Raw genomic sequence first — 20,345 nt, forward strand, 5'->3', positions numbered from 1 at the left:
CAAAGCTGCTCCAGAATTTGATCCTGCACATTTTACTGTTGTAATAAGTTATATATGTGTATATATTAATCCCATTTAAGTGGCTAAATCAATGGAAAAAGCAAGGGCCACTATGCATTTAATATTATCCAAGTATAAGACTCTGTACTTGATATTTCTTTGATAAGATTAGTGTAAGAACCTAACTAGCAAAGAATAGAATAAATGAATTGAAGCACATGCTTAAGTGCTATTCTGAATATGGATGTTTTCCTAAACTTGAGCCTAATGCAGACAAAATAGATACTTTAAGTAAAGATGCATAGTCAAGAATAGTCAAATACAGTTTGGTAGGTTAAAGAGACATTTTCAGGTACTTTAGTTCCAAAATGTGGCCTATTTTAAAAAATTATATATAATTAAATCTAATATACACAGAATTTATTTCAGAACTCACAAATGGTCCCTAACATTCTATCTCAAATACTGAGGAACATTAATATTTACTAGTGTCAGATTTGCTTTCTGTTCCTCAAAGAAGTCCAATAAGTTACACGTTCAAGAGTGTCAACATTGCAAATCATAGCCCATATTCTCTTCTCACTTCTATGCAACCACATTAACTTGAAGAGATGTGTGAGGCAGCAGGCTGGGAAAGTGTTTTTTCTGATCACTTGTCCACAGGCAACTAGAATTTCCTGTCAAATAACCAAGCGGGTTGTCCCAAATTTCAGGCCTTGATCTTAGTGCCTCATGTAAATTAAAATGAAATGTTGTTGCTGCTGTGATTGTCTGGAGAGATTTCTCTGCATTCTGCTTTTTCTCTCTAAGACGGTTGTGTCAAGATTTGTCACTTTTATTCTCTGTGAAGTGTGCATGACTTTCCCTTGGCTTTATAGGGTTAATTTTCTCTTTCTTGTAATATAAATAAAAATGTGCTTTTATTTATATTAAAGCATATTAAATCAGTGCTCCAGGATATGTATTGGCTATTTCTTGGTTACCAAGTGAGCTGCGACATAAAAAACTTTTTAAATGGCTGCCAATTTGAGAGATCATGCCATACCATTGCAGCTGTAATCAGTAGAAGCTCTCTACCTGGATCCCACCAATTTAAAAGAGAGGGAGCCCTCAGTGAAAGAGCCTGCAGCTTTTCAACTAAGAGCCACTTTGCTCTGAAACACTTCTGGTCTTTTAAGCCCATCGCAAAGCATATCTATTTTCTAAGTCTGTTGGGGACGGAAGGAGTCAGTGGGTATTGAGGCTTGTGAGAGCATAAGGATGCTTGTGGGAACCTGTTATTGGAGATTGATTTTTGTTGGGAATGGAGGAGGGATGTAAAAAAGATTGATGTTAGCAGCTAGTTTCTGACCTTCAGGGTATGCTGGCCTCATGTAACCACAAGGGCTAGAATTTTTATTGATTGATTTTAATGAGAGCTGGGATTCTTGTGCAAGCTCCTGATTCCAGCAGCTGGGGCTTTAAGAAAAACAATGACATTCACAAGAGCTGGCAATGCTGAGGTGAACCCCACTTTTCTTGGGCTAGATCCATGGGCAGTGGGTATAATAGACCAGGGAAAGCTATGCTGTTGCGGGAAGCTAGGCTGCCATTTTTTGCTTATTATTATGCGCTATGCAGGTTCCAGGGCAGATGAGGCAACAATATCTGCTATTCAGCTTCCCAGATTCATTGTAATCTCCCTGAACTGCAGAGAGATTACTGGTGAACCCGGGAAGCTGAGTAGCGGATATTGCCTTCTCAGCAACCCCAGAACCTGCAAAGCACATATAAAAAGCTCAGCTTCGTCCGCTGGGCGGCTGGGGGGTTTCAAGGGATGAGGCGCATAGCATTTCCCACTCTCCAGCTAGGGGCTGGGGCCGGCTGGGTCTCAGGTTGATCAGCTGGCCTGGTTGAGGCTGGGGTGGTTGGAGCAGGACCCAGGGCTGGTGTTAGCCAGCTGGGGCTGCTTGGGCCGGTCCGGGGCTGCGGTCAGCTAACTGGCACAGATGGGGTCAATTGGCTGGCTGGAACTGGGCCAGAGCTCGTGTTGGTCAGCCGGCTCGAGCCGGCCCAGGGCTGAAGCTGCTCAGGCCGGTCCGGGGCTGAGGTTGGCTGATCAGCACAGCTGGGCCTTCTCAGGTCAGCCTGGGGCTGGGATTGGCCAGCTGGTGGAGCTGGGGCTGTTTGGGCCGGCTCAGGGCTGGGGTCGGTTGTCCAGCTGGGGTCAGTCAGCCGTAGAGGTGCCAGTTTTGGTTGGACTTATTCCTGGAGGTTTCTTTGCATGACATAGTCTTTAATTAAAGATTAATTTTTAATTCCTGGAGATTCCAGGCCAATCCTGGATGATTGGCAACCCTAGTCAGCCGGCTGGAGCCAGGACTGGGCTCAGGTTAGTCAGCTGGCTGGCCAGCACAGTTGGGGATGCTTGTGCTGGCCTGGGGATCAGAACGCCCGGCTGAAAAGGGACCCTGACAGCTCCAGTCAGAATTACAAGTTTTCCAAATGCCATTTCATAGAATGAATTTTCAAAGTTATCTTTAAAAGTTGATAGGCCCCAACCTGAAATCACCTTCTGTCTGTGAAATCTGAAAATAATTCTGTAAGTTATTTGTTATTGCTTCCAGTCTAGTAACTAAAGCTGAGATATAATAAAAGGATACCCAAGTTAAAAATCATGATAATAAATTAAGTTCTGTGTGGTGTTCATGCTGTTTGCTTACTTTTTGCATTTCTCTCATCTTGGATAACAAACATCTGATGAAGTCAGTTTCACTTTTGTGAAAAGTCATTTTACTTTCAGGTAGTTAGTTCTGCAGTGTTTGAACTGAAAGCTATAAAAATATTTATTTAAAAACAACCATTAGTATGGTATTTTTTAAATTGTGGTTCATTATTTCTATTACAGTAGTGCCTAAGGAGCACAATCAGAGGCCAGGGCCCTGCTATAATAATAATCACCGAACAAATACACACACAATGCCTGATCTCTATATTAACATTTCTATCCAGCTTGCTTTTTCTCTTTATTTCCTCAAATTTTACACAAGCTTTTATTAGAGAGCCACATTTATGGCTTCAGTCCTACCAGATCTCATCCATGTGCTTCACTTTACTCACTGACTTTAAGAGAACTATTTGCATGAGTCAAGTTATGCAAGTGCATACATGTGTGCAACATCAGGGCCTAAATCTTTAAATTGATTTTTCTAATCAATAAGCTTCTGCTGTATCTTTTGTGCTGTAGTCTAGAGGAAAGACCTTCATTAGATAAGAAAAAGTCATTGGCAGGTCTAATTTGGCCTAAAATTTAAGTTTTACAAAATGAGTCCAATAGTAATATTTCCCATTGGAAATTTAAAAAAATGGGAACAATCTCCGATACTATTTACAAGCCCAGTATTGCTCCAGTGTATGAAAACCAGAAAGTGAAATTGAGGATCTATTTTTATTATCCAAGCTGAGGGAAAGACATGATGTAAAAATAACCAGGAAAGAGTCAATTTGATTTTTAATACTCATTCAGTTCATAGAATATCTGGGTTGGAAGGAACCTCAGGAGGTCATCTAGTCCAACCTCCTGCTCAAAGCAGGACCAATTCCCAGCTAAATCATCCCAGCCAGGGCTCTGTCAAGCCTGACTTAAAAACCTCTAAGGAAGGAGATTCCACCACCTCCCTAGGTAACCCGTTCCAGTGCTTCACCACACTCCTAGTGAAAATGTTTTTCCTAATATCCAACCTAAACCTCCCCCACTGCAACTTGAGACCATTACTCCTTGGTCTGTCATCGGGTACCACTGAGAACAGTCTAGATTGATCCTCTTTGGAACGCTCTTTCAGGTAGTTGAAAGCAGCTGTCAAAATCCCCCTCATTCTTCTCTTCTGCAGACTAAACAATCCCAGTTCCCTCAGCCTCTCCTCATAAGTCATGTGCACCAGCCCCCTAATCATTTTATTAGAGCGGGGTTTCTCAACCTTTTTCTTTCTGAGCCCACTTCTGCCCCCCCATTATAAAAACACCATGGCCCACTTGTGCTACAATAACTGGGTTTCTGCATATAAAAACCAGGGCCTGCGTTAGGGGGTAGCAATCAGGGCTATTGCCCAGGGCCATACACAACAGGGGGCCTCCCAAAGCTAAGTTGCTTAGGTTTTAGCCCCAGGTGACTGGGCTTGGGGCCCCAAACTTTAGCCCTAAGCGATGGGGGTTCAGCTTTCTGCCCTGGGCCCCAGTGAGTCTGATGCTGGCCCTGCTTGGCAGCCCCCATGAAACCTGCTCGCAGCCACCCAGAGGGCCCCAGACCCCTGGTTGAGAACCACAGTACAGTTATGCCCTAAACAAAAGACCCTTGCTAGCAGGAAATATCCAGCCTGCTTCCAAAATGGGTTTTGGGTGGTGAGCAATGCAAGTACCCCAAAGAAGATTATTTTGGTGCACATAAGGGATCCGTACTTCCACTCATCTTCACAAGCCCAATTAGACAGTACCAGTGCAAGTCTCACTGTCCCAGGGCCGACACGAGGTCCCCCCGGGCCAGCAGGACCGTTGCAACCACTAGGCAAACTAGGCGGTTGCCATGGGCGCCAAGTGGTTGGGGGTGCCAAAAAGCAGTGCCCTGGCTCAGCAGGGAGGAGCTACCCTCTGGAGGCACCAGAAAGCCAGAGCATCCCACCTGCAGGGGGCGGCGAGCCCAGCCATGGAGAAGCCGGAGCAGCGCAGGGGGGCAGCAGCCTCGAAAAGGCAGCGGCGCTGCTAGCGGGGAGCAGCCGCACCCCCCAACCCCTGAGGCCCAGCCTCCCCCTGGGCTCCTGCAGGCTGCAGAGGATGCATGTGGGCAGCAGCCCCCATGCACCCCCCGGCTCCCGCACCACCACACTCGGGCCCAGCGGCTCCCAGGCATGTGAGCCGCTGCCAAGGCGCAGGGCCCTGAGCCTGCTCTGGGAAGGCCAGTGGCAGCAGCTCACACTCCCGGGAGCCACAGAGCCCAAGCGCGGCGAGGGGGGAGCTGGGGGGCACACGGGGACTACCACCCACATGCATCCACTGCAGGAGCCTCCGGGGCGGGAGACCATGCCGCAGCCTGTGCAGGGAGTACAGCTGCTCCCCACCAGCAGCACCGCCACCTCTGCAGGGCTGCTGCCCCACGGCACCATGCCGGCTCCTCCATGGCTGGGGCTCACTGCTGCCACAAGTGGGGCGCTCTGGCTCTCTGGAAGGCAGCTCCTCCCTGCCGAGCTGCTGCAGCAGCCCAAGTCCAGCAAAGCCAGTGAGTGGACTTGGGATGGGGCCGCCGGGTGTGCTCACGGGCTATGCACCCTCCAGGGGAGATCAGGGGGCGGGGGGAACCTGGTCTGAGGAGCAGCCCCTGGGCACGGCTGGCCCCTGGGGTCTATAAAGGCTCGTTGGGATTTGCCCCTCAATGAACCGATGCGTGGGGAGGGGCAGGCAGGGGACGCCAGGTGGAAGTTTCGCCTAGGGCACAAAATCCTCACACTGGCCCTGTGGGCCGGTAATAATTCCTGCGGGGCCCGAAGTCAGAACACAACAAGTTCAAGGGGAGAAGCTGTGGCGCCTGGAACCAGCCAGTGACCCACGTCCCATTCAGAGCCCACATGGCGGGTGCGGGGAGAGCCGTGCCTGGGCTCAGGAGAGCGGGGTGCCGGGCCAAGGCAGCCGGAGCTATGCCGGCCCTGCCCGCCTGAGGCCGCTCACCCCCCCACCCCGCGCGGGGCTCCCGCTCGGCCCACCCCGAACCCACCGGTCCCCAGCCAGGGAGGGGCGCAGGCCTCGCAGCTGCCAAGGGAGGGGCAGGCAGGGCTGAGGGCTGGGCCTGACGGGACCCACTCGGCCGCCCCAGCCAGGACTCCGGGGCACACCCCTGACCTGCTTGGACTTGGCCTGGGCCGCACTCAGCCCCTTCCTGCGCAGCCCCATGACCGGGTCCCAGTCGCTCTCCTCCATGGCTGTTATTAATATTGAAAAGGAAAATTGTGGTTTTTTTACAATATTTTCAGCAGACAGTGTCTCTATAAACTGGGTTATAGCAGGTTTAAAAGTCTGTAATATTTACTGATGATTTCCATTTAAGTATCACTGGTGGGAACAATCCCAAAATGTTGTCTTGTATAAATCAATAAACAGCTGTAATAGCTCCTACATGTGCACACTTGCAGGTTGTTATAGTGCTGTATAGAAATATCCATATACACATATAATCTTATATTTAATGTTTGCTATAACATTCTCTAAACTGAAATTTAGGAATTTTGATCCAAGCTTTCAAAAGCCCAGAGCAAATTTAGCTAAATTGGGATAAAGAATGGAAGACGTATGACAAGACACCATTTCTCGGGGGGGGGCAACTTTAACCGTGATTCCAGAGGCTACTTAGGCACTTGAAAACTCCAGGGTTTTTTGGCAAATAACTTAGAAATTAGCTTACAGGAGTACTGTGTCCAATTCCTATATAAAGAAAAAAATAAAAATCAGACTCAGCTCTAATACTAACATGTTCTGATATCTTGTGTCAAGTCACTTAAGGGGCACTGGTTAGGTTTAAAATTTTAATGTATATTCTTACTTTGTTACTAACTCTTGAATGTAATTGAAATAATTGTTGAAAAATCTAGGTTACTTTCTATCACTTTTTTGCAGTTCACCAAGCTTGGAATAGATCATTTAACTTTTGGAAACATCCTACTAAGGCAAGGCCTCATGAGTTTATACTGCACCTGCCTAGGGCTCCAGGGGTGTTTCCCCACTACAAGTAACAGACTAGAAACCGACTTTAAACAGAAGTGAAACTGACACTTTCAAGTCACTTTCACAGTATTGCCAGCCTGGAATGTTCAAAAATCATGAGTCGGGCTCACCAAAAATCATGAGACTGGCTTTAAAATCATGAGATTATGTACAACAGATTAGGTGATCTTTTTATTTGCCTTCTGCTTTTTGAGCCTTTAGGGTGCACTTAGGTCACATTTTGAAGCTTCCTCCAGAGCCATGAGGGCTAGAAAGTTATTTTTTCTTTAAGAATAAAGGGTGAAATCATCACATATTCACTTGACTCCAGAAGCTGGGGCTTTAAGGAAAACAATAACTATCATGAGACAAAATCATGAGAGTTGGCAACTCTGCTTTCACTTCTGTTTAAAGGCTAGACTGAGATGCAGTTCGCCCAGGAGAATATTTACAACTAAATACCAAGAAAATTCCACATTTTAAAGTTGAGAAAAAAATTGACACTTCTGAGGTATTTCAGGGCCACTGCAGGCAAGAAAGGAAAATAAATAGGCACCGGAGCTCTAGGCAGCTTTTCCTCTTGAAAGAAAGTTGGAGAGTCAAATCTTCTAACCCGTAATCCAGTAAAACTTCTATTGGCATCAGTGCCTCCACTCCTACATATTAACATGTGCTGAATAATTATACACTTCATAGACTCATAGACTCTAGGACTGGAAGGGACCTCGAGAGGTCATCGAGTCCAGTCCCCTGCCCTCATGGCAGGACCAAATACTGTCTAGACCATCCCTGATAGACATTTATCTAACCTACTCTTAAATATCTCCAGCGATGGAGATTCCACAACTTCCCTAGGCAATCTATTCCAGTGTTTAACTACCCTGACAGTTAGGAACTTTTTCCTAATGTCCAACCTAAATCTCCCTTGCTGCAGTTTAAGTCCATTGCTTCTTGTTCTACCATTGGAGGCCAAGGTGAACAAGTTTTCTCCTTCCTCCTGATGACACCCTTTTAGATACCTGAAAACTGCTATCAGGTCCCCTCTCAGTCTTCTCTTTTCCAAACTAAACAAACCCAATTCCTTCAGCCTTCCTTCATAGGTCATGTTCTCAAGACCTTTAATCATTCTTGTTGCTCTTCTCTGGACCCTCTCCAATTTCTCCACATCTTTCTTGAAATGCGGTGCCCAGAACTGGACACAATACTCCAGTTGAGGCCTAACCAGCGCAGAGTAAAGCGGAAGAATGACTTCTCGTGTCTTGTTTACAACACACCTGTTAATGCATCCCAGAATCATGTTTGCTTTTTTTGCAACAGTATCACACTGTTCACTCATATTAAGCTTGTGGTCCACTATGACCCCTAGATCTCTTTCTGCCATACTCCTTCCTAGACAGTCTCTTCCCATTCTGTATGTGTGAAACTGATTGTTCCTTCCTAAGTGGAGCACTTTGCATTTATCTTTATTGAACTTCATCCTGTTTACCTCAGACCATTTCTCCAATTTGTCCAGATCATTTTGAATTTTGACTCTGTCCTCCAGAGCAGTTGCAATCCCTCCCAGTTTGGTATCGTCTGCAAACTTAATAAGCGTACTTTCTATGCCAACATCTAAATCGTTGATGAAGATATTGAACAGAACCAGTCCCAAAACAGACCCCTGCGGAACCCCACTTGTTAAAGCTTTCCAGCAGGATTGGGAGCCATTAACAACTACTCTCTGAGTACGGTTATCCAGCCAGTTATGCACCCACCTTATAGTAGCCCCATCTAAATTCTACTTTCCTAGCTTATCTATAAGAATATCATGCGAAACTGTATCAAATGCCTTACTAAAGTCATACTTAAATGTCTGAGCCATCTTATCCAGGGCTACACATATAATACAATTGGTTCAGGGACTACATTTTCTGCCATTCTGAACTGTGCTGAGCATGCAGATGGTACATAGTTAATAATACAAATCATGACAATAATTGTCGACTTTATGGCCTCTGTAGATGCAATTTCTGTTCTTTGTTCTGGAATTGGCCTGGATTCAGATGAAACCCTAAAAATTTGAGGTATAAAAACATCTGACACTCATTCCTTCCTTTTCTAGAACTCAGAGAGAGAGAAAAAAAAAAAGACAAGACAAAATGGTTTTCAGGTAAAATTACACAGCAGCCATTGCTCTATAGCCCAGCCCGGGGCAGAACCTGACAACCATTGCGGGTTAAGTGATCTCCTCTCATCTGATTCTCATTCTCTCTCTTTCTTCATTCTTCCTGACCTCTTGCTGCTTTTTATGCTGTCAACCATGACATCATTCCCAATTGCCTCGGATTGATTGCTGGAGTCTCAGAGAACTGGCCTCCTTGGTTTTTTTCCCATCTATTGGAGTCCTCTTTTTTGCAGCATGCAACAGAAAAACAGGCTGGTCCAATGGATAGGGAGCAAGCCCTGAGAGACCTGGGTTCTACTTTCCTCCCCATGGACTTCCTGTATGACCTCAGGCTGTGCTTTAGGGACAGCGTTTCAAGGTTTTTAGGCTAGTGAAGGCAGGGGGCTGGACTCACTGACCTTTCAGGGTCCCTTCCAGTTCTATGAGATTGGTATATCTCTATATTCTTTTTAAATATTTTTATGTGCTAGTTAAATAGTTATGTATGAAGAACAGGAGTACTTGTGGCACCTTAGAGACTAACACATTTATTTGAGCATAAGCTTTCATGGGCTACAGCCCACTTCATCAGATGCATAGAATGAAACATATAGTAAGAAGATATACATCTCTACTTCGATATAACGTGACCCAATATAATAAGAATTCGGATATAATACAGTAAAGCAGTGCTCCGTGGGGGGGGGGGGGGGGGGGGGGGCGGGGGGCCGGGCGGGGCACTCCAGTGGATCAAAGCAAGTTCAATATAATGCAGTTTTGCCTATAATGCGGTACGATTTTCTGGCTCCTAAGGAAAGCGTCGTATAGAGGTAGAGGTGTATATACATACAGAGAACATGAAAAGGTGGAAGTTGCCATACCAACTCTAAGAGGCTAATTAAGATTAAGATGAGCTATTATCAGCAGGAGAAAAAAGACTTGTAGTGATAATCAAGATGGCCCATTTCAGACCGTTGGCAAAAAGGTGTGAGGATACTTAACATGGGGAAATAGATTCAATTTGTGTAATGACCCAGCCACTCCCAGTCTCTATTCAAGCCCAAATTAATGGTATCTAGTTTACATATTAATTCAAGTTCAGCAGTTTCTCGTTGGAATCTGTTTTTGAAGCTTTTCTGTTGCAAAATTTCCACCTTTAAGTCTGTTACTGAGTGACCATACAGGCTGAAGTGTTCTCCTACTGGATGTTATGATTCCTGATGTCAAATTTGTGTCCATTTATTCTTTTGCATAGAGACTGTCCGGTTTCGCCAATGTACATGGCAGAGGGGCACTGCTGGCACATGATGGCATATATCACATTGGTAGATGTGCAGGTGAACGAGTCCCTGATGGCATGGCTGATGTGATTAGGTCCTATGATGGTGACATTTGAATAGATATGTGGACAGAGTTGGCACTGGGCTTTGCTGCAAGGATAGGTTCCTGGGTTAGTGTTTTTGCTGTGTGGTGCATGGTTGCTAGAGAGTATTTGCTTCAGGCTAAGGGGCTGTCTGTAAGCGAGGACTGGCCTGTCTCCCAAGGTCTGTGAGATTGAGAGATTGTCCTTCAGGATATGTTGTAGATCTTTGATGACGTGCCGGAGAGGTTTTAGTTGGGGGCTGAAGGTGATGGATAGTGGCGTTCTGTTATTTTCATTGTTGGGCCTGTCCTGTAGTAGGTGACTTCCGAGTACTCTTCTGGCTCTGTCAATCTGTTTTTTTCACTTCGGCAGGTGAGTATTGTAGTTTTAAGAATGCTTGATAGAGATCTTGCAGATGTCTGAAGGATTGGAGCAAATGCAGTTCATAGGACCTAATCACATCAGCCACATCAGTCAGAATCTATTTCCCCATGTTAAATATCCTAACACCTTTTTGTCAACTGTCTGAAATGGGCCATCTTGATTATCACTACAAAAGTCTTTCTCCTGCTGATAATAGCTCATCTTAATTAATTAGCCTCTTAGAGTTGGTATGGCAACTTCCACCTTTTCATGTTCTCTGCATGTATATCTATCTTCTTACTATATGTTCCATTCTATGCATCTGATGAAGTGTGCTGTAGCCCATGAAAGCTTATGCTCAAATGTGTTAGTCTCTAAGGTGCCACAAGTACTCCTGTTCTTTTTGAGGATACAGACTAACATGGCTGCTACTCTGAAACCTGTTATGTATGAATTGTTTTCAGTCAATGTATATTTTGTCACTAGATACTGATCTGTATTTAAGGGCAAAGCATCTTTCTTTAATGAATAATTTGACACTGGTAGCTTTTCTAGGAGACTCTCACTATTGCTTTAGACAGTGAGAGATGTGGCTCCTATGGAATTAGATACTTAAGAGAATCTTAAAAGAAAGGAGAAGATTTTTGGAGGAATTTAGAGATGCTGGCGCAACCCTCCTACTTAAACCTCTATAATTAACTGCAGATGTAACATAACATCGAGTTGACTTAATGACTAATCTAAAGCCCACTGAAGGCTGTGTATGAAGCCCTAAGAAAGGAAGAGATAAAAATGTCACTTTGCCTTTCTAAATGGAAAAGAAGAAGAAAGAGTTAGGAAACCTACTTCCTTTTTATTTATATTTAGAAGGGTATTTATGTCCTCAGAGGAGAATGGTGCCCAGATTAGTTTCAAGCCAACATCTGATATTGGCTATTAGTCAGTGCTGGAAACTGATGAACTTGCATTCATGATCAGTGGCTGGTTGTCAGTTTTTCAAGTATTTTGATGATGCTGGCTTTCAAAAACACTCACCCACATTCACTTGTGCGATGACAGGGAGGGAGAATTATTATTAATTAATTTTTAGATTGTTCCTATTAGCAAATAAGGACCAAACTAATGTTGTTTCATCTAATGCTAAGTGACACACTGAAAGGGGAAAGTTGGTGGTGAAGTAGTTGAGATAGACGTTGAGTTGAAAGTTTTTAATGACATTCACTAAGTGATTGGCACTGACATTTATACTGAATGGGCTGCTGAGGACAATATTTTTCACCTGCTCATTACCAAATGTGTCAGTTCCTATTTGACAGGAGTCATCAAGTAGAAATCAAAAATCTGCAATGAAGTTGCTGGCTATTTACAGCTACAAATCTCCTTGTAATATCTGATATACCGCTGACAGCAACTGAAGAACATGCTTTGCCTATCAACTTTTATGTTAACACTCACCTTGACATTTCAAAATACTCACTCATCAGAGGTGGAATATTTCATGAGCGTATCCCAGGTGATAAGTTTTCTTTATGTTGAGCTGCTAAAGATCTACATTTCTTCCAAGAATACAGTTGTTAGCACTCGAGCCTTGCTGCCTTGGCTAAATTCAGTTCTGCCTAGCTAACTTCTCTCTGCAATATGTATATAATAGTCATGTCATTTCCTAAATTGTTGCATACTCTATCTCTACACTGTTAAAAAAGATGCCATGTTTTACGCACAGGTGACTACATTTCAGTGGCAGACTGCTAGATATGTTTATATAGTTTGTAAAGCACTTTGGATCCTCCAAGATAAAGAAGAGCTATATAAATGCAAGATACTTAACAAAAAAGTCAGATATTTTCAGAGAATAGGTCTTGCTACCGGAAAGCCTTGACTTCAATGGGAGTTTTGTCTATATAAGTAACCATGGGATTGGTCTCTAATTGGCACTCTTGAAAACACATTTGTCTGTGAAGGTGCAACTGTCAACATAGGACCATAGAAAGATACAATTTCTAAAATAAAGTTTGTCTTGATCCAATTTTATTTGGCACTCATTCCAATGTTCAGACTCAAAATGTATCATTTTAATTCTAAACAACTGTGAATTTCAAGTCTCCATATTGTAGAGTAAGAGCCATTAAAAACTCAACATTTGCTTGCCTGAGGAAATGATTGTACGCAGTATGATGTTGCCTCCTGTTTTAAATAGGAGATAGGATGCAAACAGCTTGGGCCAGCTATCTTGTGGTTTTGATAGTTTCTAACTAAAATACTCAGCATTAACTCTCTCTCCACCCTATTTAGAAAGGAGCTAAAAAAAGTGGAAAGCTGTAGGCACACTGGCTAGCCAGTAAGCAGAACTCAGTCTCTGTAATAACTAATTTTAATCAGTGTTTTAATCTGTCTTTTATGGTTCCAGCTAAGCAACTATAAATATGCATGTGGGTAAATTTGTTAGAGTGTGAATATTTCTTTAAAAGTTATTGAGCATGCATGAGATGAGAATTATGACAAAGGACACCACAATGTACATATGACAAACTGAAAACAATTCTCTCGTGTTTTGACAGATATTGCCATTTCAGGTGTATTCCTCATTTTATGTGCAGAGACTCTTTCTCAAACAGGTAGAATCTACTAAAATGGAAGAAGCTTTAAGTTCATATGCTGGGCCATGTTTACTTAGTTGTTCTGTAACATATTACACTAGAGACCACACTTTGGGCCAAATCTATAATATATTATAATAATAACAGGAGATACCAATCTCCTAGAACTGGAAGGGACCTTGAAAGGTCATTGAGTCCAGCCCCCTACCTTTGCTAGCAGGACCAAGTACTGATTTTTGCCCCAGATCCCTAAGTGACCCTCTCAAGGATTGAACTCACAACCCTAGGTTTAGCAGGCCAATGCTCAAACCAGTGAACTATCCCCCCCATTCTCTCTTATCTCTCCCACTAATTCAACAGGATTTTAGCTCAAGTTAAGGCTCCAAGATTTGTCCTTATAAGATGCAAGAATTCCAGCACGTGAGCTGATAAAGTTGAGCCCACCTTGAATAATATAAATTTTCCACTTTGCTGGGTGTTGTGCTGTTTTTTTTGACAATGGCCCAAAGTAATTTGATGTGCATGTACAAGAGCTTGTTCAGGTTTATTATTTTTGTAGGCAGTGTTTGGGGCTTTTTAGATACAGAATGCCATTTAGTGGGATCAGTTTGTAAATTATTTCTGCTTTTTTATCAAGACAGATGACAAATCAGCAAGCTTGAGGAAATCCCTAGAGTGAGTGCATAGCAGGCACCGTCTTCACCCCACCCTTGAGTAACTGTCATTCTTTGTTCCATTCTGAGAGACAGGTACATATTTTTAAATGTTCCTCTCCTGGTTTTTCCTTATTAATTTATGAACTTTCAATTTCAAATACAAAATTTAATGCATGGAAAAATACCACAGTTCACCAAATACCAAGCTACTTAGGCACAAATCAAGGAGAATATAATGGTGTTAACAGCCAAAGGGCACACCCTCAAAATTTAATTTACTCCTAATCAAATGCAATAAGGACACGCAAAACAATTCTAGATAAAGATTGTTTTCTTTGGAGATGTTCATCAAATGTAATAGGGACTTGTTTGACTGAGAAAACTGAACAAGAGAAAATTAGTCATTATTTATTGTATTCCTTATGCAGGTTATCATGTTACTTTTAAGTCATCAGAACAAAGTGGGGACTTCCTGTTCAAAGGCTGCACTGCATGTTACTATGTAGTAAAGCTTTTCACCCGTGTCCTTTACAGTCAAGATATCAACTTGTTAACATTATTTCACACACTTTAATAAGAACACATCAAGAGGAGAATACACCCCTTTATCTCTCCATGAGTTTAGGAAAATTTGATGTCTAAACTTTGCTCCCATCTCTCCCACTGTGTCTAAAAGCCTAGCATGCACTACATTTATAATCTACAGCAACAGTCTTTCTTGAACTGCTATAAAATTTGGATATATGGTATGATATTCAGACAGACACTTTATTCTAGCTCCCTCACTGCCCAACTCTACCTGTAAATTGAGTAGCAAAGTCAAAATTAACCAGATACAGACTTGACGAGCAGGAGAGAGCAGGGGGAATGGAAAGAAAAGCCGTTTCACTTCCCTCCATCTGAAGTGAGCTGAGCTGCACAGAGAAACTATTTATTCTCAGGTTTCAGAATGGTTATTCTCAGCTGCACTTCGCAGCCTGTCCCTCAGCCAAGACCTTACACACAGGGAAACTCACTAAGGTTATTCAGCTTCCCTTCCTCAGGAAGCTCTGAACAGGCTGCAAGGAGTAACAGACCATAGTTCTCTTTTGCAAACAGAATACCAAAAATTAGAAAATGGTACAAAAATCTGGAGCGGGAGCGGAGAGAGAGAAGAGCTAAGAGAAAATGGAAATGAGGACAAAGAAATAGAAGAGATGAAAAAAAGGCAAATGAAGTAAAAGATGGGATGGAGAAAGACTGGCTAAAATACAGCCCCTCTTGTAGAGTTGAAATAAGTGCTTAATGGGGGCTTTGATTAGCATTGGATTAATGTCCAGGAGGGAGGGTTGTGATACTCCCCAGGGGCACCCAGTGTTGTGGGGCACTTCAGCAGCACCTTTCCCCTCTCTGAGTGAAGCAGTCTTGTCTGTGCCTGCTGCAGCTCAGCTCTCTGAAATCAACAGCCTCTGGCAACAATAGCCCCTGCCTTCCAGGCCTCCATAGACCTCACTCTCTCAGTTCAACCTAGTAACAGGTTCACACCAACCCTTGAGTTCTCGCAGTGGTCCCTCTGTAACACTCAGCCCCTATCCCTGCACGCTCATAGAAATTACCAGAAAGCTGTCACCAAAAGAACAGTGTACACACAGCTTGATAGGTACAATTCAGGATTAGGTCCTTGATAATATCAGAGCACTAAGATATATATTTATAGTGAAAATCATAAGTATATGATCAAAGATTAAGATTCAAGAAATACTGAGTAAGGATAATGGAATCAGAAATGGTGACATATAAAACAAAAAAAGGTATAACACGCATCTCAAACTAAACTTAACTTTAACATGCTAAAATCCTTGTCTAAAGTAGTTTTATCTCACCCAAAAGCCTCTTTTGCAGAATTTTCAACCAACCTTGCTTGAGATCCTGTTCTCATGCAATCACACTGCCTGATTACTTCCTGAAGTGCCGGATAACAAAATGCTTTATTTGTCCCCTTGTTACAGTCCAGTAAACCTTTGACATGCACCCACTGATAAAACTCTTCTTCCCCATTGCTCGTTTTTCCTGTTGACTTCCCATGTCTCTTTTTTTATTGGCATTCAGTTCAAACCAGTGATGGGAGTCTCACTGTGAAAAAAATATATACAATGCTTAAAGTATGTCTCAATTTGCTAGCTGGACAAGCACTCCCTGTCTGAAACCTCTCTGTGCTAGTGGCTCATACCTTGATACAGACTCTCAGAATATATTTTCAGTATATATACACAACTTCTTAAATATCATCCATACATATATATCTCACAACGATTATGAAGATCAGTAAGACAAATGCTTGTGTTAGATATCTTACATGACATTCTTTATGGATAAATACTACAAAAGTGGTGTTTTAACTGTAGTGAGTTATGAGGCCTATTAAGAGTTGCTGACACAGTAGTGAACCCTTTGCCAGCTGGCACCAATGGGCCTCTCTGTCAGAAGAATGTAATCTTTGTTGTACCACATTCTATAGGGCTTCTGCATCATCGTTGTTTTAGAATGTTTTTATTGAAAAAAGTTTTAAACATTATAATGTACAAAATTAAAAAAAAAAGAGAGAATTACACAGCAATAACATTAGTGAGAAGTCACTGAATGCGTTACAGAACTTACCAAACAAACGGTGATGGAACAGGAATTTCCCAGCTATCAGTCCCGTGAGAATGGCAAGTAGCCACAGAAGCACCTTCAGAAACCTCCAGCCTCCTCCTCCAGGGTATTTATTTGTTACAAATGAAAAGCAGTTGCCAACAACAATAACATTGGCTTCTGTCTGACTGTGAGATACTGGATCCTCAGCAAATATTAAGAAGTTAAAGAAGATCACCAAGTAAGCCACTGTGAGGCGAGACCAGGGGTGCTGGAAGTAGTAGCGGAAGCCTTTACCCATTCTCAAATACTTCAGTACAGTTGTCTGCCTGTGTATACAAGATATATCAGTACATTGTTATACCCACCAATCAGCATGGAATTCGGAAGCTGTCTAGACATTTCAATAGTCAAACCACTTAACATTTTCCAGTGATTTACTTTTGATATTCTAGACTAACCTAGTGATAAACAGTTCCAACAAAATAGGGTGACCAGACAGCAAGTATGAAAAATCGGGATGAGGTGGGGGGTAATAGGAGCCTATATAAGAAAAAGGCCCCAAAAAAATCAGGACTGTCCCTATAAAATCAGAACATTTGGTCACCCTAAAACAAAAGCTGTGTTAGAACCCAGGCAAAGAAAAAATTAAGACTTCCTGTTAGTTTCAGTAAAGGCATGCTATACATCTTAGCACGTCATTTTTATTTTTAAAATGTCTACATTCTTATTAAAGTACAACTACATCACAATTAACATGGCATGTGAATATGGGTCAGCACAAAACATGTTATATGGTACTTGAAATTCATAGTGCCTATCTCATGCATTCAAAAAGATACAGCAAAGCCTCCACAAATTTTGATTCTAAGAACCTTTTATCGCTCCTGTCTCTTCTTTGACACAGGTGCTGGAACTAGCGCTGCCACACCCCCTGGCTTGAAGTGGTTTCCATTATATACAGGGTTTACAGTTTGGTTAAATGGGTCTCAGCACCCCCACTATATAAATTGTTCCAACACCCCTGCACACATACACCTAGATCCCAGGCCTACTACTAAAACTACTCCATCACCTTTTGGAAAGAACCTGGACTGAGTCTGCATGAAAACCACATAGTCTATTTTCTTATCACCTGCGAGATTTATAAGCCTCCCAATAACACCACTGGAGATTACTACACATGGAGGAATGAACAAATCCCAGAGTTAATCTTTGAAGGGCCTGACCCAAAACTCATTGAGATTAGCGGAAGTCTTTCTATTTACTTCTGCTGGTTTGGGATAAAGGCCACAATAAAATGCAACCTTTTAAGCAGGGCACTCCCATTTCCTGCACTTCAAAACAGCTTTGCAGGAATAAAAGAAATATTCTAATTTTGAAATGTGTTCACTTATAAGAGCACAGATTTATATTTTTTTTCCAGTGTGGTCCATTTCAGTGCTTTTCCATCTACATATTTGTCTCTCTGTAAACATTTCAGTGTGTAGGTTCATTTTATATATTCATTAAGACACTAAGCCAGGAGTGCTATAGAGTACTACAGTTGTTCAAAGAACCAGACTGGGGTGGGCAGGCTGGTGGAGGAGGAAGTAATCTGACAGCTCTTTTTACAGGATGAGCATTTAAAAATATAGTCTACATAACTGAATGAAAAACAGTTTTTTGTCAGTGTCGTACAATGTGGAAAAAATAAATAAGATGCTTCTTGAAAATGTTTATGGAGTAATACTTGTTTCAATGACAAAGGTCTCTCTGATAAGTTTAGCTCTTTATGTGGGCACTTTTTAAAAAAAAATCAGTATCTGATTTTTCTTATTGTCAGATTCCTATATTACATCCAGTAAATATTCAAAACAACAGATTACATTTACTAGTCTGGGCAACAATGTCAAACTTCATATAAAACAAAAAATATATCAGAGAAAGCACAAAATAGATTAGTATGTTTAAAAGTTGATTAGTTAGTACAAGGAAATATGTCATCTTTGGAAGAACTTTATGAATTGAAGAAAGTGACTTGAAGTGGGAAGTTATTACTCAGACAAGCTAAAAACTATTTAACAAGGTCACAGACAACAAGAAACCAAAGTCAGTACATTCCTGTCTTCTTTTTGTGTTACTGTTAGCATGAAGAAAAGTCCTCATTATTCTATTCAATTAGACATCTGACATTTAAGAGGCAGGTGGGCAAAGACAAGACAATCATGTATCCACCAAATATTGTAATCACTAGGTTGATTCAGAGTTACCAGGTAGTTTGGGTAACAACAGGAACCAGTGCTTTAACTAGTTGCACTAGGTTAGAAAATAAACACAAGACTGCTCTCTGCATCTAGCAAAGGTTCCGATATTTAGGGACTATATTAAAACAGGTGTGGACTGGAACATGCTCATTTAACCTATTTTATTTCCTGGGCAATACAAGGATTTGGGGGTTTTTTTTAAATCTTTTTAGAATAAGTGCAGCTCGTTAAAACCGATTGTCTCCAACTAAAACTGACTGTGGTTTGTTTATTAGGGAAATCAGCACCTGATACGGTGATACGCCCCCGCCTACCCACACGCTTCAGTGCCTGCCTGGGAAGAATCATGCCAACAACACAGCGGCGGAAGAGGGGCTGTAATCTCCCCCGCTGGGGGTGTCACAATACTAACTGCAGCAGCCCCCGTTCGCCGCGCAAAGTCCTGCCCATCGTCAAGGGAAACCCCGCTGCAGTGTGATCACAGCCGCTGCGGGGCCAGGCTGGAGCTCCCTTCCGCACACGGCGGGGCGGGGCTGGGCTGTTACACGCCGAGACAAATGCAATGTACTCACCGAGCTCAGCAGCCACCTTTTGCTCTAACGGGAAACTCCTACGTGAGCCAGGCGCCGGCTCTGCCAGGGCGCCGCTGTCACGGTGCTATAAATACCCGCCGATGGCTGGCCCGCGTCTTTCTCCTGCTGCTGCGCCGACCGCACAGGGCCTCCCTCCTTGCCAAGAGCCTGCGCGCTCCCCTCGGCCGCGGGGGGACCCGCTGCCTGCCTGGGGGGGTCCGCAGCTGGGCTCCTCCCGCGCGCCTGCAGCCCGCGGCAGCTGCCGCCCCTCTGCGGGGCCGCGGGAAGGACGAGAACCGCACACACAAGCAGGGGTGCGTGGCGGGACTCTCGTCTCCGCCGCTCGGGGAGAGACGCGGAATATTACCCGCCCCCGGCCTGCAGGAATGCGGCGGCCAGAGCCTCTGTGCGTGGAGCAGAAAACACGCGTGGATGCTGCCGAGTTTTACCGGGCCTTGTTCAGTGTCTAAGCGCCACCTGTGCAATTGTCCGCCCCCTTTTGAGCCTCTTGCGCTGTAGTGCGGGGACTGCTTGGGGGCTTTTCTCTTTGTTACCCAATGCGAGACTCTCTATTCCCCCAGGAACATGTTTGGAACTGGGAGGTGGTTGCTCAACAGCAATTATGGGTGGGGAGGCAGTGGCTCATCAGGCCCCATAGAGATGGGTTCCCAACACCCAGCTCTGGCCGCTGAACTCGAACGTTGCACTGTATGAGATCTTATAAATGGGTGAATTATTAACCCTTTTAGGGGCACATCCGGGGGTAGGGTACCCCTGGAAGGACCAAAGGAAGTTTAAAAAGTATGAATAACAACAGTGGAGTCCCCTCTCTCAAGAGGACTCAGCAAGCCCTGAGAGTGCAAAGAGGACCTCTAGGGTAGTCCCATGACAGGGAGATTTTCAGCAAGACGGGGACATGGTCAGCATGGCCACAAGTCAAAATGCATCTACTGGGGAGTAGTGGTGCACCTCCATTACTGCTATATTATTGGCTGAAACCTAGCTGCACAGCAGTATGGCTGGCTGAGGTTGCCCAGACTTGCAGATATCTTCCCCAGAATTTGATCCT

The 20,345-nt window shown here is 43.5% G+C and overlaps 1 protein-coding gene across 3 annotated transcripts in view; it reads right to left on the bottom strand.

Moving 5' to 3' along the window:
- Nucleotides 1-19,427, bottom strand: part of TMEM117 (transmembrane protein 117) — a 464,204-nt gene extending 444,777 nt beyond the window's left edge. For 2 of the 3 annotated variants that reach the window (XM_030548912.1, XM_030548917.1), the window contains exons 1-2: nucleotides 19,277-19,427; nucleotides 16,483-16,787 (exon numbers count right to left, since the gene is read on the bottom strand). In XM_030548912.1, coding sequence (XP_030404772.1) covers nucleotides 16,483-16,759 — 277 coding nt within the window. In that variant the 5' untranslated portion in view covers nucleotides 16,760-16,787; nucleotides 19,277-19,427. The remainder of the gene's footprint in view (nucleotides 1-16,482; nucleotides 16,788-19,276) is intronic. The other variant, XM_030548913.1, reaches the window with a different exon arrangement.
- Nucleotides 19,428-20,345: the final 918 nt, after the last annotated feature.

Source organism: Gopherus evgoodei, chromosome 1, assembly GCF_007399415.2.
Source record: "Gopherus evgoodei ecotype Sinaloan lineage chromosome 1, rGopEvg1_v1.p, whole genome shotgun sequence".
Classification (NCBI taxonomy): Eukaryota; Metazoa; Chordata; order Testudines; family Testudinidae; genus Gopherus; species Gopherus evgoodei.